At 60.0% G+C, this 16858-nt stretch overlaps 1 protein-coding gene across 5 annotated transcripts in view; it reads left to right on the top strand.

Annotated features, from left to right (window-relative positions):
* Positions 1 to 16858, top strand: part of ARHGAP8 (Rho GTPase activating protein 8) — a 57681-nt gene that overhangs the window by 18441 nt on the left and 22382 nt on the right. Inside the window, exons 3-5 of one of the 5 annotated variants that reach the window (XM_086712038.1) lie at positions 1463 to 1606; positions 10530 to 10617; positions 14825 to 14956. In XM_086712038.1, coding sequence (XP_086568164.1) covers positions 1463 to 1606; positions 10530 to 10617; positions 14825 to 14956 — 364 coding nt within the window. Of the gene's footprint in view, positions 1 to 1462; positions 1607 to 9736; positions 9771 to 10529; positions 10618 to 14824; positions 14957 to 16858 lie in introns of those variants that run through there. The other 4 variants (XM_086712039.1, XM_086712041.1, XM_086712040.1 and 1 more) reach the window with 4 other exon arrangements.

Below are 16858 nucleotides of genomic sequence, written 5' to 3'. Positions count from 1 at the left end.
TTAGCAGGACCCCAGGCATCGGGTTTAGGGCCCACCCTGATCCAGTGTGACCTCGTCTGAACTAATTTCATCTCTACAGGCACTGTTTCCACATAAGGTCACATGTGAGCTTCCAGGCAGACGTGAATCTTGGAGCAACGCTCTTCCACCCAGTACATCTGGGGACCACAGTCTGCTCTCACCTGAAATTTGAAGGCCCCATTCTGTTTCCCGTTGGAAAGAGCTCTGTCTTGATTTGTTTTATATGAGGGAACCTCCACCTACTAAAATTAAACCGGAGACAGCACTCCTTCCTACTTCGAGGCACAGTGACCCCCTTCTGCCCTCAACCCAGCCACGGTTTCCTGCCGGCTGCCTGGATCCACATTTCCCAGGAGGGCCTGGGTTGGAATTTGGAGTTGGGAAATCAAGTGCAAATCCACACTCCACTGCCAATGAGCATTGTGACCTTGGGCAACTCATTCCCCGTCTCTGAGCCTCAGTTTCCACTCCTGTCAGCGTGGAGGACAGTATTCGCCCCCAGGTCTCATTTTATCCCTCCGTGGTTGTGCCCACTGAGCAGACGCACAGTGGGTGCACAGGAGGGGAGGGTGCGCACAGAGCAGACGCACAGTGGGTGCACAGGAGGGGAGGGTGCGCACTGAGCAGACGCATAGTGGGTTCACAACAGAGATGGGCGCACAGTAGGTATACAGTGAGCAGACGCACAGTGGGTGCACAGGAGGGGAGGGTGCGCACCGAGCAGACGCACAGTGGGTGCACAGGAGGGGAGGGTGCGCACCGAGCAGACGCACAGTGGGTGCACAGGAGGGGAGGGTGCACACCGAGCAGACGCACAGTGGGTGCACAGGAGGGGAGGGTGCGCACCGAGCAGACGCACAGTGGGTTCACAATGGAGATGGGTGCACAGTAGGTATACAGTGAGCAGACGCACAGTGGGTGCACAGGAGGGGAGGGTGCACACTGAGCAGACGCATAGTGGGTGCACAGGAGGGGAGGGTGTGCACAGAGCAGACGCACAGTGGGTGCACAGGAGGGGAGGGTGCACACTGAGCAGATGCATAGTGGGTTCACAACAGAGATGGGCGCACAGTAGGTATACAGTGAGCAGACGCACAGTGGGTGCACAGGAGGGGAGGGTGCTCACTGAGCAGACGCATAGTGGGTGCACAGGAGGGGAGGGTGCGCACCGAGCAGACGCACAGTGGGTGCACAGGAGGGGAGGGTGCGCACCGAGCAGACGCACAGTGGGTGCACAGGAGGGGAGGGTGCGCACCGAGCAGACGCACAGTGGGTGCACAACAGAGATGGGCGCACAGTAGGTATACAGTGAGCAGATGCACAGTGGGTGCACTCTTGAGGCATGGTGACTGTCCTATGAAGAGACGCCGGGAGGCTCCCTCGTTGCCCATCTTTCTCAAGAGGACAGCTGACTCCCTGTAATCCTCATTGTCTGCCACAGAGCTGCAGAGGGACGAAGAGAAGGCGGCCGCCCTGAGCATAGCGAGAAAGCCCTTGGTGGTGCCCACACCTGGCCAGGACCCCGCGCTCAGCGTGAATCACCCCTTCTACGACGTGGCCAGACACGGTATCCTGCAGGTGGCAGGTGGGTTGCAGCTGGGTGGTCCCAGGATTCCCGACAGGTGCCAGCGTTCCCGTGGGCCCTGTGGGGTGGGGGTGGGTTCATCGGGCTGCCTCCCCGTTGCCTCCCTCTCCTTGGCGTTGTTAACCAAGGGCAGTGTTATGCTGCTTCCTCAAAGGGAACAAACACCTGTCCGGACGGAGAAGATGAGCCTCCCCTACGGCCAGCGGCGGGGCTGGGGGAACGTATTGCATCGCTGTGACCAGGCGCGAGGGGATCGGGGCCGCTTGGTGTGTTTCTCACGTGGGCAGCGTGTGGGTTGATACGTGGAGAGACGTGAGAGAGGAGGTTTATCGTAGAGATTGGCTCTCTCGCGACCGTGGAGGCGGAGAGGTCCCAGGGTCTGCCTTCGGCAAGCCGGCGGTGGCACTCCCAGCAAGCTCTGGAGATCCTCCGGGAGCGCTGGGGGCCCCTGTCCGCGGGCTGGAGAAAGTGGATCTCCCGGCTCCAGCACAGAGCAGATTCGCCCTGTGCCCCTTGTTCTGTCGAGGCCCCTGCCCGCGCTGGGGAGGGTGCCCTTCCTCACTCCGTTCAAACGCCGCTCTCCTGTGCAAACACCCTCACGGACACGCCGAGAAGGAACGTCTTCCCAGCCGCCTGGGCCTCCCTTAGCCCAGTCGAGGTGACACGTGGAGTTGGCCACTGCAGGCTTGGACCCTGACACCTCACTGCTGCACTAAGATCTGTAAACATTGGTTCCTGTCCCCACCGAGCTGGAATCTTGTCAAGGAAAGAGGAATGGTTTGCGACAGTTGGAGGCCCCGGAGGCACAGATGGGCGTCCTTTGTGCACACTCAGCTTGGAGAGACGAGGAGAGGGTGGGGGTTGGACAGGTGGTCAACCGTTTGAAGCCCCAGGTGTTCCTTCTGGAGAACCTTTAAGGTTTAGGTAGCAGGGGGGTGCCTGGGCAGCTCAGTCGGTTGAGCGTCCGACTTGGGCTCGGGTCATGATCTCACGGTTCGTGGGTTCGAGCCCCACGTCGGGCTCTGTGCTGAAGCTCAGAGCCTGGAGCCTGCTTCGGATTCTGTGTCCCCCTCTCTCTCTCTGCCCCTCCCCCAACACCGGACCCAGTGTGGGAGCACAGACCAGGTGCCCACCAAAGGAAGGCAGGAAACAGTTATTTTTCCTGAGAATAAAACATACATTATTAGTATGCAATGGGTTATTTTTACTTTTTAATTTTTTAAATTTCATTTTTTTATTTTTTTAGGGAGAGAGCATGAGCAGGGGAGGGGGCAGAGGGACAGAGAGTATCTTAAGCAGGTTCCACACTCAGCACGGAGCCTGACGTGGGGCTCGATCCTACAACCTTGGGATCGTGACCTGAGCTGAAATAGAGAGTCAGACACCCAGCCGACTGAGCCACCCAGGGGCCCTGCAGTGGGTTATTTTTAAATGAATGAATAAAAATTTTTAAATCTCCTCTTTTAGGTTTCTAGTATGGTCAACCTCTATAGAAACAACCCACTCTAGGGGCGCCTGGGTGGCGCAGTCGGTTGAGCGTCCGACTTCAGCCAGGTCACGATCTCGCGGTCCGTGAGTTCGAGCCCCGCGTCGGGCTCTGGGCTGATGGCTCAGAGCCTGGAGCCTGTTTCCGATTCTGTGTCTCCCTCTCTCTCTGCCCCTCCCCCGTTCATGCTCTGTCTCTCTCTGTCCCAAAAATAAATAAAAAAAAAAAAAAAAGAAACAACCCACTCTTTTTTTTTTTTTTTTTTAAGCCTTTTGAGGGTCTCAGTAGCCTTAAGAGTATCAACAGGTTCTGCAGCCTGAAAGCTGTCTAGGTGAACGTCCCTCATATACCTGGCAAGAATGTGTGTCCCAGGATCGGGCAGCGTGTTCTGTGTATTTCAGTGAGGTCCCGTCGATTGGCGGCGTCCAGACCTTCTGCGTCCTTACTAACTTCTCTACTTCCATCAGCTGTCGACTGAGGAGTGTTCAAAGCGCCCACGATCGAAACGTGTCCGTTTCTGCCCTTGGTTCTGTACTTGTTCCGTGGGTCTTGATGCTTTGTTTTTAGGGGCAGCTGCACTTCGGATTGCGAGGTCTTCTTGACATGTTGTTGACCTTTGTGTTCCTAAACGCCCTCCTTTACCAACGGCCGTGCGCCCGTGTTGGTGACTCCTTGCCTAGCACGTCTGACGCTAATCTAGCCGGGACAGCCGCACCAGCTTTCTCCTTATTGGCGTTGGTAGATACGCCTTCTCCATGCTTTTTCCTTCAGCCTGTCCCAGTCTCTCTCTTTTTTTTTTTAAGTTTATTTATTTTGAGAGAGAGCCTGCACGGGCAGGGGAGAGGCAGAGAGACAGAGAGAGAGAGAGAGAGAGAGAGAGGGAATCCCAAGCAGGCTCTGCACTGTCAGCCCAGAGCCCGACGTGGGGCTTGAACTCATGAGCTGCGAGATCATGACTCGAGCCGAAATCAAAAGTTGGCTGCTTAACCGACTGAGCCACCCAGGCGCCCCTAACCTGTCCCAGTCTTTACAAATGAAGCCCATCGCATATAGACCGCTTCCCATTAGATCTTTTTGTACTTTTGAGAGGTGGCTGCTTAGTGGGAACCGGGTTCTCAGCGCCTCACAGGGTGTGCTCAGGAGTTCGCACTCGGTCCTGGTGGCTCTGGGGAGCCTGAAGCGGAGGAGTGGGGCTTGTGGTTTAGAGCGACCCTTCTTGCCGCGGTGTGGAGGGTGCTGATGGCAGCCGCAGGGGGACCCAGCGGGAGCCAGGACAGAGGGCTGAGCCTGTGCTGTGGCGGTGGCGTGGAGAAGAGGGGATGAATTTGAGAGAGATTTTCAATGTCAGCCTGGAGGACAAGCAGAAACCTACCTGGGAAGGGTTTGCCGCACGGTAGGGTGAGGTTTCCAGGGGTGCAGGAGATTGAATCAAGAGCCAGGGGCCCTGGGAAGTAAGTTGGGGGTCATTGCTCTTTTATTTATTTATTTATTTATTTTTTCAACGTTTTTATTTATTTTTGGGACAGAGAGAGAGCATGAGCGGGGGAGGGGCAGAGAGAGAGGGAGACACAGAATCGGAAACAGGCTCCAGGCTCTGAGCCATCAGCCCAGAGCCTGATGCGGGGCTCGAACTCACGGACCGCGAGATCGTGACCTGGCTGAAGTCGGACGCTTAACCGACTGCGCCACCCAGGCGCCCCTCATTGCTCTTTTTAATTTTTTTTTAGGTTTATTTATTTTTGAGAGAGAGACAGAGTGAGCAGGGGAGGGACAGAGAGAGAGAGAGAGAGAGAGAGAAGAGCATCCCAAGCAAGTTCTGTGCTGTCAGCACAGAGCCCGACACAGGGCTCGAACCCACGAACCCTGAGATCGTGCCCTGAGCCGAAGTCTGACGCTCAACCGACTGAGCCGCCCAGGCGCCCCTGATTTCAGTATTTTCAGTGGTCACCGTCTGGAGCTTAGTCGGGGGCCGGGCTGTGAGCCCAGGGGGAGATTACCTGGTGGCGAGTGGGGTGGGCAGGGGGAAGGTTGGAGCCGGAGCAGCAGAGAGGCTGGAGATGTGATCCAGAGACACAGAGGAGGCGAGTGGCAGAGAAGAGGAGGACAGGAGGATCTGGTTCCACTGGGTGACAGGTCACCACCCCACACCCAGATCTTTGCCCCCAGGTTAGACCCCAGCCAGGCTTCCCTGCAGGATGCAGAAAAATGGGTCTTCGCATTTCCTTCCTCTCTGCAAAATGAGGAGCAGCCCTGAACCAGACACCCAAGGAGACGAACTCCCAAATCGCTCCTGGTTAGATGGCCACTGCCTTTATTATGCATTTTAATCGTCCTTCACTCGGAGCGGATGACGGATCGTCTGGAGCGCGTTCCGGGCGATGGCTCTGGGAAGCACTTCTTTATTCATAAACTGGGCTTCTCCCGCCTTGGAGACAGTGAGCGATGCTGTGTTGTGCACAGCGAGGGGAGGGACAGGGGTCATGAATTACACTGAGGCCTCGGAGAATTTGCATCTTATTGATGGTTTTCATTTCCTTGCACATTATATCACTTTGAAGCCCGTTTTCGATACGCTGGCCCGTGTTACCAGAGAACGACGAAGGGGTCTTTACTCATATTGACTGATGTCATTAATGCAGATGCCGCCTTGACTGCTTAATAAGCAGGATCCCGGACGTCCCGGGGATTCCTCAGGGCTGCCGCGCAGGCGTGCACGCGGGAGGCCTCCCTGCTGCCACTGTGGGGTCCTCAGGGGCAGAGGACCCCGTGCAGGCCGGGAGTCAGCCAGCTGCAAGCGTGGACCCGGCCCCGATGCTCGCGTGGCCTCTCCGGGCCTCAGTTTCCTCTTCTGTAAACGAAACAGCACACCTGGAGGCACCCGGCGTCAGGCCTGGCACGTGGTAACGGGTCGCATTTATTGAGCACTTACTGCGTGCCGGTGCGGAGAGGCTGGTGTGGGGCTGCCCGGCTGTGGGGGGCAGGGACTCTGTCCCCGGGGCCAGGGCCGGCCTGTGCCTCCCTCCCTCGCTTTTTGTTCACTTTTTATCATGGAAATGAAATTTTCCGAAGCGTCAGCTGTGGAGAGAACCGTCAGCTGTGGAGAGAACCGTCAGCTGTGGAGAGAACCGTATAAGGGACCCAGGTTGTTGCACCTGCCGTGAGAGTTTGTTCAGTCTGATTAGTGCTGTGAGCGTAGTTTGGCGGGATGTTTGGAAGTCTGTTGATACGAAAAGAAAATGCTGGGGCACCCGGGTGGCTCAGTCAGTTAAGCATCCGACACTCGATTTCCGCTCAGCTCAGGATCTCACGGGTTCGTGAGTTCCAGCCCCGCGTTGGGCTCTGTGCTGACGGTGCGGAGCCTGCTTGGGATTGTCTCTCTTCCTCTCTTTCTCTCTCTCTAAATAAGCAAACAAACATTAAAAAGGAAAAGAAAAAATTAAGTTAGTTGCCTTTTTGGTTTTGAGGAGAGGAGAAGGCCTTCCATAGTAACTCAGCATCATGCAAGTTGAGGAACCTCGCACAGTAAGTGTTCGTGATGAGTGAGGGAGCCAGTCAGTGCTTTATACAAGCAGGAGCCCCCCACAGGGCAAGGCCCCGGGCCGGAAGCAGGCGCCGGCCTCCCAGCCCCTCCCCGCGTCCTTGCCTCAGTGCCGTGCCCGTGCCCGAGTCGTGCGCCGCCCGGGGAAGCTTCTCACCCTTGTTCGCAGATGGCGGATGGCAGGGGCTCACGCTGCGTGGCCGAACTGAGTCCAGACCCCTCGGCTGGGGATTCATCCTTCTGACCTTGACCTGCCCTGTCTCTGCACACCCCCTGCCCTCTGGGCCCGCTGACCTGAGCTGGCCAGCAAGGGGCCTGTCAGCAGCCACGGGCCCGGGAGCAGGGACAGGCCGTGAGCCCCTCCCGCCCTCCTCGACAAACCAGGGAACGCGTGGTCTGGGGAGGGCTCTGGGGTCTGATGGAGACCCGCTGTGTTCTGGCCTAGCCCGGAGGGTTGGGGTCCCTGGACACCAAGTCCCTTGGGTTTAACGGGAGCCTGAGTTCACAGTTCTTGCCCAGAATTTCCTGCTGTTCACCCTGGGCCCTGGGGTGGCCTTGCTGCGCCCCTGTGTGGCGGGGCATCTGGTCCCTGTGCCTGTCCCCCCCCCCCCCCCCCGCTCCTCTGTGAGGCTCTGCCCTGCCTGGCATTGAGCTCTGCTCTGCTCCTGTCTCTCGCTTCTCGCCGTCTTGGGGTGGGGACATTCTGCTTCCTGCCTCTTCTCAGCCTCAGTGGTGCCCGAGTGTCACCCACCAGGACCCTCTGTGGGTCTTGACTGGGTGGCTTTGGTGGGGGGAGCTCACTCTTCCCTGGGATCCACCGGCCTGGGCAGCTGTTCCTCGTGCCCACAGGCCCCCTGGCCCCGCGTCCACTCCCAGGCCATCGTCACTCTGCACCAGGGACCTTCCGTCCTTGATGCTGCCTCAGCGGTTGTCCGTAGCTGTGCCCGGTGCTCCCCTCTTGGCCCTGCCCCTCCCCCTCGCCCCTCCCCCCGCAGCTTGCTAGACTGGCTCTGGCTCCTGTGTCCACCCTCCCCCACCCTCCGTGAATGGCCCAGCAGCCCAAGCCAGCACTGGGGGCCTCTCCCCAGTCCTGGGGGTCTCTCCCCAGTCCTGGGGGTCTCTGTCCCCTGCCCCTCCCATCCCCCTCGCAGTCTCTACTTGGGACATCCCGCTTCAGGCCATCCTCACCAGCAGCCAAAGGGCCTGCAGAATAACCCATCAGATGGTGTCCCTTACTCACCCTCCTCACCGGCTCCCCGCCGTCAACCGGGTAAAGTCAGACCCTCACCCTCCTCGTCCCTGGGGCCTCGACCTCTTCTCACCATCATTTCCCGTCACCCCTTGCCGCCCGCGATGGCACGTCTGCATCAGACCCCGTGCTGTTCCTCGGCTGCCCAGGGTGTCCTGTGAGCAGACGCCTGCCCTGCCCTCAGCCAGGCCCCGTCCGCAGAAGAAGAAGCTTCATCTCCTCTCTCTGGAGCTCGGCCTCTGCTCCTCTGGCCTGGTGGGTGACGTCCGTCCCCGCCCCGCGGTGCACCCCTCGGGCACGACTGACCACGGTGGGGGTGCGGGGTCGTGAGACGCAGTGGGGTCAAAGAAAGTGTCTGGACTTTGTCCCCGGTTCTTGGGAAGTAGCCTCTAAATCCTTGGAATCCCCAAGTGATAGGAGGAGCTTTGTGACTCCTGCTGGTTTATGCCAGAGGGGAGGCTCACGGGGGACCCCCGTGTCGCGGGTGCCACTGAGACAGCTCAGGATGGAGCTGCTGTGCCAGGAGCGACCAACTGGGTCAGAGAGTCTGGGCATCATGACCTCCAGGGGCTGGAGACTGCGTTCAGTCCACAGCCAGGGATTCAGTCGGCAGTGCCTCCGGATTGATCGGTCGAGCCACGCCTTGACTGGGTCACGGTTCAGTCAGCCACGTCCGTGTGATGAAACCCCGGAACCACTCTGGGTGCGCCTGCCCTGGGCGGTGGCGACATGGCGGTGTTCCAGACTGCACGGGGAGAGGGCACGGGGGCTCCGTGGGCAGGACCCTCCCGCACACCGCCCCGCGCGTCTCCCCTCTTGGCCGGTCTTGACTGGTATCCTTTATGATAAAACGTAAGTGAGCGAGTGGATTATCGATCACAAGGGGGTGGTGGGAACCTCTGGATTTGTAGCCAGCTGGTCAGAAGCGGGGGGGCCTGGGGACCTCCGGCCGGCGTCCGCCGTCTGAAGCGAGCACCGTCCTGTGAAGGATGGAACCCCTCACCTGAGAAGCGTGGCCTAAGCCCAACCACGTGGAAGTCACTGCAAAAATGGCCTGGCCTGCCAGAGCCCCCGTGGCTTCTCGGGGGCTTGTGGGGCTGGGCCGAGAGCCCGTCCCCGCATCACTGCCCTTCGCCCAGATCGGTGGGGCCGGGCGGGTGTCGTGTCTGGTCTTTCTCCCCAGAGCTGAGTGCACGGTGGGCTTCGGCGAGTGTTTGCTGACCTGGTCTTCCGTTCGCCATATAACTTAGCACATCCCAGACTTTCCCCTTGGTCTGATTCCGGATGATGATGCCGTGTGTTCTTGGCCTCTTATCACGGACGTTAACAATGTCTTTCGACCCTGGGAGGAATCGATTCCTTGTTTCTTGAGTAGCCACACAGACGATTCCCAACTTGAGAAGCAATGCCGTCCTTTTCCCTCGGGCCCCACAGGCGAGCACAGACTCAGGGTGGCCGTGGGCCCCTGGCCCCCGACATGGTAGAAACAGCATGTGGGAGACACTTTTCTTCTTCCAGGCGCAGCCATCGAGGCCCCCATTTGGCAAAGCAGATCACCCATGTGGCTCCCGGTGCAGTCTTTCCAAACAGGGGCTTTCTAAACAAATGGGAAGCACGACCAGAATCCCTAAGGAGCCCGTGCGATGAGAAGGTGCTGTGTCTGGAAACCAGAACAGCGCTAGAATTCTGAATATCAGAGAAGCTTCCAGGCTCCTGGGAAGAGCCACACGTGTCCTAAATCACAAGCAGCTGCCCCGGGCGTGTGCAGGGGGCCGGGGCATGAGCGTGCGTGTGTGTGTGTGCAGTTGTGGTTCGTCTGATTCAGAGTTCTCATCCTTCCCCATTTCAAGCACACCCTTGAAACAGATGCAAATGCTTCTTCGCCACGAAAGTGAGTTCACAGTTGTGCGATTTCTCAGACAGTACCTGTTCTCCTCAGGCTCTACAACGCGTCTTTCAGTCGATCAACGACTGATTATCGGACACAATCTGGGCACAGGCAACAGGCAGCGAGCCTGGGTTCTGGGGCACATGGTTAGACACCGGCCCTTGGGGAGCATCCCCCCTCCACTGTCCCTTGCGTGGTGAGCACCGCCGTGTGGGGACAGTCACAGGGTCACCCGGGCCACGCCGGGGGGCAGCACCGATCATCGGGGCTCCTGTACCCTGTGAGGTCCTGTCCAGGAGTGACTGTCCCTCAGGCCACCCAGCCTTCTCCAGGGCCCGGAGTCCTGGGGACGCCCCGGAGGACACTCGATGTGGGGAGGAAGCAGCAGACACTAGCTTTGAAGGCAGAGGCGTCCAGGTTTCAGTCCTGGGGCCCTCAGCCCCGTGTGGCTTTGCACAGGGCCCGTTGCCCGTTTGTAAAATGGAGACATTGCTCCCAGCGTGCAGGCTGGTGGTGAACGTGAACTTGGCTAATGTGCACAGAGCATCCGTAGTAGATCCTTAGGTGCCGCCTGCCAGCCACCTGGGCTTCTCAGCTCGGGGCCGGCTGCTCAGGAGGCTTCCTTTTTCCATTAATGCCTGTGGGTGTCCCTGGAGAAGGCGGCCTCGGGTGCGGGCGGGCCTCACCCCTGTGTCTGCTCCTGCAGGGGAGGAGGGAGGCCTCGGGTGCGGGCGGGACTCACCCCTGTGTCTGCTCCTGCAGGGGAGGATCGCTTTGGAAGACGGGTCATCACGTTCAGCTGCTGCCGGATGCCCCCCTCCCACGAGCTCAACCATAGGCGTCTGCTGGAGTAAGTCCTGCCTGTGTCCCTCCATACACGCCCCCCTGTGTGCGTGTGCCCTCCCGGTGTGCGTGCACACACCCGTGCACACACACCCCCGTGCACACACACACCCCATCCGCACGCACAGCCTGTGGTCTGCCTTCCCCACGACCGTGTGCGCATCTCCCTCTCCACGCACACACACGCCCACTGTGCATACACCTGCCCGGGGCACACACAGTGCACACACTCCCTCTGTGTGCACGCACACCCTATAGGCTGCCTGCCCCTCAACACGTGTGTATCCCCCTCCCTGTGCGCAGGCCTCTCCCTCACCATCAGCACAGGGTGGACGTTTAGGGCTAAAGGCTCATGTATGAACATTGACTAGCGGCTCCCCGGATGGATGTCACGTGTGTTGCCAGGTCAGCAAAGCCACCTGTGGGACTGATGGCCTCTCCAGCCTTGGGTGGCTTTGGGTCCACAGTCCGAAGCGCTGGGCCTAGATCTCGGGGCCCTTTCAAGCCTCCCTCCCTCTCAAAGCCCCAGGGAGCCCCGTCTCCTGCATCTGCTTAGTGTTCTCTGCTCGGGAGGAAGGCCTTCCGCTTACCTGCGTGCGGCCTCGGCCGCCATCGCCCCCCATCTCGTCCCTGTGACGTCTGCACGCTCCGTGTGATGGCCAGGGTGCTTCTGGTGCCTCCTTTCTCGATCGACCCCATGAGCTTCGTGAGAGCCCGCGTGTACTGACCGCAGCCGCTGCACGGAACCCCTCTGTGGGTGAGCAGGACCCCCGGGGCCTGGAGCGGAGGACGTTCTCCGAGGGCAGCACCACTCGAGTACCCGCCGTAGCTGCGTTTCCAGGCGCACTGTCCTCCCGCGCAGCAGATCTCGCTGCGAGCGAGGCCCTGCCGGGGTACCTGCCCAGGCTGGGGGCCGGCGGGACTCGCCTTGGTCACCACATTTGGTGGTGGCCTTGCCTTCGAATCTGCCCTCTGGCGGCGTGTGCCGGTCGCGACTCACTCGCACGGCCAGACCCTGGCTCACGTCTGGGTACGGCTTCCGTTCCGGGTCACGGCCGTTCTGGCTGACCTGCTCCTCCCCCCGCGACATAGCGCAGAGCCCCCAGCTCGAGTGAAAGCGTGAGTGGGCCCCGGAAGCACTCGGGAGCCTCTGGGCGGGTGGTTTTGTGAGAATCCCCTTGACCTGAGCATCCGACCTGGTCTGTCAAAGCCTCTTCCAACAAAAGTGGGAGGCGCACCAGTAACGGCAAGAGCCTGGCAGCAGGTGTTCAGGAGTCTCCAGCCGGTGCCGCTGTTGCCGCTGCGCGGCGAGACCTGCCGCGGGCTTCCCGAGGGGCGCCCGCATCCCGGGCGGCCGGTGACCCCGGACAGCGGGCCGGCCCTCCCGCGAGGTGCTGGCCTCCCTCCCGCGCGCCCGCAGCGTTACTGGGCACACGGGGGGAGGGAAGCCGGATGAGGAGAGAGCTCTCGTCTGGGGTCCTCCAAGGCTGACACGTTCCCTTGCCGGATTGTTTCCTTTTGTGGCATCCCATGACCCACGACCGGCGGCTCGGCTCTCGCTGAAGTCACACCGCTGGGCCGGATGTGTTCAGAATTCCTTTCCTTGCAGAGACGGAAGTAACCTTGACAGAAAGCAGGTTGGCGGTGGCAGGAGGCGGGGTAATTGACTTCCTAATGGGTGGGGGCTCTCTTTCGGGCCGTGAGATTATTTTGGAACGGGATGGATGTGGCGGTTGCACACATGGGGAATGTACTTAATGCCACGAAGCGTCTGCTTTAAAATGGTACTGTTAGGAATTTCACCTCGGTCCAAAAACAACCAGCCTCTGACGACAGCTGGTGCGTTGTGTTTTCTCGTGTGCCCGCCTCCCTCAGAAACCTTCACTCCCAGAGGGAAGTGGTCAGCATGGCCTCTGTGAACAGTTGTGTAGGTTGTTCACTGCACAAGGGCATCACCGTGAGGGGCTGCCATTCAGCTGGTGCTCTTCTCACCCAGTGCTGGAGAGTGTCTAGCTAGAAGAAGGAGCATCTTTTCTAATCTACTCAGAGGTGCCTGTGGGCTTCTTGGCCTTGCTAGGAAGAGCCCTAAGGCTGAGCCTTCTCCACGTTTCCACGGAAGACCTTGTCGCCGCATACGCCGTCCTCCCTCTCCCTGTCCACGCGGCGGCTTTCTTGTGGCCAGATGCGCGCTCCTATTTTTGAAGTGGGTGAAGAAATAAGTCGTGTCTCTGCAGCTCAACCCGTAATTTAGTTAATGGCTTCCTGTGCTGAGCACGCCTGGCAGATGTGTTCTGACAGCAGGAGGGCTCAGCGTGTTTGTGGAAGGAACTGGGGAGCGCGTTGGGCCACGGGTGCCTGCTTTTACTGATGCATCCAGCGTGGATAAGCGAGCTGGCCAGACGTTCCCCTGCTCTCCCCTGGCAAGGGAGTTGGGGACTGCGACAGTGACTGTCCTTACAGAAGCGGGGAGTCCCCGGAGGTGCGGGACTCTGGAACTGGAGATCTCAGTCTGGCTTCTGTCTGCGAGGGTGACAGAAGGGATGACCTTAGTGAATGGTGCTTCCACGGCTTAGTCCAGAGAGTATGTGAACCAGCGCACCAGAGAGCATCCGGGACCTGGAACTCCTCCCACAACAGGGAAGCCGAAACCAGGGTCACGACAGGATGGCTTTGCGTCACGTTTATACCTCAGAGACGACGGGCGGGAGCATGTGGCTCTCTGGGGGTGGGACAGTGTGGGCAAGAGAGTGGACTCTGGAGCCAGGCTGCTCCCTTCACATCCTGGCTCTGCCCTTCCTGGTTCGCCTCTTCGGGCCTCAGTTGACTCCTCTGTCAAATGGGTCTATGGTGCCTGCCTCACAGGGTTAAGTGAGTAAATACGTGCAAAGGCCTGCTGTTCAGAGAGTCAGTGTTTTGGGCAGAGGGCACTCTAATGATGCTTTGAAGTCAGATGAGCAGAGAAGCTGACGCCCTTTTGGGTGAGGTAAAGGGCCCACCGCAGTGTCCCTGCAATGAAAGACTGGCAGCTGAGCCCTTGCGGACAGGCAGAGGCTGCTGGGGTTTTCTCCTGGAGCAGATCCGCGGACTCCGTCCCCGTGAGCACCCGGCCCACAACCCGCTGGACCCAGGGCTCTGGGCAGGCCGCCTTCGCACGGCTCACAGCAGAAGCAGGTGTGATCCCTGCCACAGTGGCACGGAATCCAGGCTGAATTCCAGGATGCGCTTCTGGGTGGTGACTTGGGCAGCCCGTTCCGGCCCGCTCGACGTCAGGGGCCCTGGCCGAAACGCCGATGGAGCAGCTCGCCTCCTGCGGGTGGCTGGATGCGGCCTTTTCAAGCGGGTCCCGCAGCTAGGCAGGGAGGGACCAAGGGCTGGGAAGTGACCACGGAGCTTTCTAGAACTTGTACTGTGGCGTGTGGTCAGGTGACCGCAGAGCAGAGTCAGGATCCTGCTTTACGGGAACAAGAAAAACGTTCGGAGCTGATCTGGAAGGAAGTGGCTGCTTCTAGAGGTGCGGCAGAAGGGCAGGGAGTCTGAGGTTGGGGGGGCTGAGCGGTCCGTCCTGGGTTTGAATCCCGGTGCGTCCTCCGAGAGTCCCCTGTGGCTGCTGCAGCTCATTACTGCTCGTTTGTGGGACAAAGCAACACGTTTATTCTGGCAGAGCCAGGAGTCCCAAACCAGGGTGTTGACTGGGCCCTGCTCCTCCAGAGGGAGCTCCCCGTCCAGGAGAGGAGGGTCCTTGCTTCTGTTTTCTGATGGCTGCCCGTGGTCCTGGCCCGGGGTCGGGGAGCGTCACCCTCCCCTGTGTCTTCTCAGACACACTCCCTTCCGTGTTTCTGTCTGTCCCATCAGCACACATGCCCACCTGGATGATCCTGGATAAGCTCCTGTTCAGGAACCTTCCCTCGATCACACACCTGCCGAGACCCGTTTCATATAAGGTCACATTCACAGGTTCCAGAGACTTGACACGGATGTGTTTTCAGGGCCCTTTTTTGGCCTGCCACATGCTGTGTGACCGTGGCCTTCAGTACTAACCTCACTGAGCCTCATGTAGCAAACGAGGACAGGACCCCTGCAGGTGGATTCCCCGGTGCCCTGGACGTGTCCCCACGTGACCCGGTGCCCACAGCTTCTGTTGTGGCGAACGCGTATTTGGTTTCAGCGACGGCAGGAGCGTGATTTTCGAAACCGAGTCTGTGCTTTGTGCCCAGGTATTTGAAGCACACGCTGGACCAGTACGTGGAGAGCGATTACACCATCGTCTACTTCCACTATGGGCTGAACAGCCGGAACAAGCCGTCCCTGGGCTGGCTCCAGAGCACCTACAAGGAGTTCGACAGGAGGTGTGTGCCCTCCAGCCCTCGGGGGTGGGCCTCAGGGCTGCGCTGAGTGACGGGCAGGCCCGGGGGGCAGGAGGGGTCTCGGCTGTGCGGCAGGGGGCCGGGAGCTAGGCCGAAGGAGCTCGGGGTCCCCTCCCTTCGGGGCCGGGGCTCTGTCCAGAGCTGTCTTTTGGGGCAGAGGCGGCCAGACGGCCCATATCTGTGGGCCACCAGGCTCCTGTGGCAACTACCGGGTTCTGCCACGGGACACAAGAGCAGCCACAGATAATACGGAAACCGGGGGCTGGAACCCTGCTCTAGTGAAACTTTGTGGACCTGGCATGTGACTTTCGTGTCATTTTCTTTTAATTTTGTTAATGTTTATTTTTGAGAGAGACAGAGTGCAAGCAGGGGAGGGGCAGAGAGCGAGGGAGACGCAGAATCCGAAGCAGGCTCCGGGCTCCGAGCGGTCGGCACAGAGCCCGACGCGGGGCTCGAACTCACGGACCGCGGGATCGTGACCTGAGCCGAAGTCGGACGCCCAACCGACCGAGCCCCCCGGGCGCCCCAAGTGTCATTCTCACATATCCTGAACTATCGTCTGTTTAATTCTTTTTCCAGCCATTGACAACGTGAAACCTTTCACAGCTTGCAGGGCTGTGCAGTACTAGGTGGCCGGGTCTGGCCCGTGTCCCCCAGATTACTGACCCCCAAGACACATGGCAGAGAAACGTGGGCTCGCGCTGTCTTCCGGGTGCCCTTCGTGCTTGTGCAGGCCCACCTGCAAGGGGCTTTCTGGTGCCTCGTGTCGGAGAGGTGGGCAGGTGGGCAGCACGTTTTACAGGTGCGGACGCACAGGCCCCAGAGAGCGGGTGTCTCTCCCCCACCCCCATCCCGCACCTGGTGTGTGGCTGTGCCGGGATCCCCGCCGAGACCCCCTCTCCCTGTCCCGCCCCAGGCCCCGCGCACCCCTTGGCAACGGCTTGGGGCTGGCGGATTTTTTTCCTGAGCGACGTCTTGTGTCACAGTCAGCTCTTCGGGGCTGCTAATAGACTGCACCGTCGGGCCTTCGCGCAGGTGTCCCGTGTTCCTCTGGCTTTTCCTTCTCGAAGGCCTTTCTAACCCGTGCTGGAAGTCTTCCCCTCAGAGCTCTGATGGGCGGGGTGGAGGAGGCGGAGCCTGATCTCCCAAAGCCCGCCCTCGCGTCTTTTGGGTGCTGCTGTCGCTGGGCCTCGAACCTTCGGAGGAATTTCTTGGCTTTCTGGCCTGTGTCTCGGGGAAAGGATTGTCGCTGAGCTGCACCGCCGTTTGCCTGACACTGGGTTCCAGGCCCTGAGCGGAGCCAGAGGCAACCAGGCCCCAGCTCTGGCCCCTCCCCCATGAAGCTTTCCTGGGTTGTCCCGGAAGCATCGCCGGCCCCTCCCCTGCGGCCTCAAGGTCCCTGAGCAGACAGCGCATGCGCAGAGCGGTGTGTTTGTGCCCACGCACCGTGCCTGGCTGCCGCCCTCCGACCCGTGTCCGTGTCCCCTCCCCGCGCGTGGGAAGGGGTCTGCAGGTGGCGGGTCCCTCCGTGTTGGGCGGGAAGATGGGAGCCAGGTGGGGCCAGAGGCCGGGTGGGGGAGGCGGCCTTTGAGCGGCCCCTGGAGGGGTGGGCAGGGCATTGCCAAGTGGCAGACCGAAGAAAGAGTGAGGTGAGCTGAGGCTCCGTGGTGGGAGGGCTGGACGGCGGGGGGGGGGATGGGTTCCCCTGGGGAATCGCGGAGGGAGGTGGCGGAGGAGGCAACAGAGAGCCACGGAAGTGGCTTGAGATGGAAGGAGGCCGACTTATTCTGTGGGAGTCCCTACTTGCCACCAAGGTGGACCAGGGGGTGGGGGTAGGATCACAGATCTTGGCTCGATAGAATCCAGAAAGATGGACCTTCCAGA

The sequence above is a fragment of the Puma concolor genome, chromosome B4, assembly GCF_028749965.1.
Source record: "Puma concolor isolate L17-30 chromosome B4, mPumCon1.1.hap2, whole genome shotgun sequence".
In the NCBI taxonomy this organism is placed as follows: Eukaryota; Metazoa; Chordata; class Mammalia; order Carnivora; family Felidae; genus Puma; species Puma concolor.
This window is presented reverse-complemented; position numbering and strand designations above follow the sequence as displayed.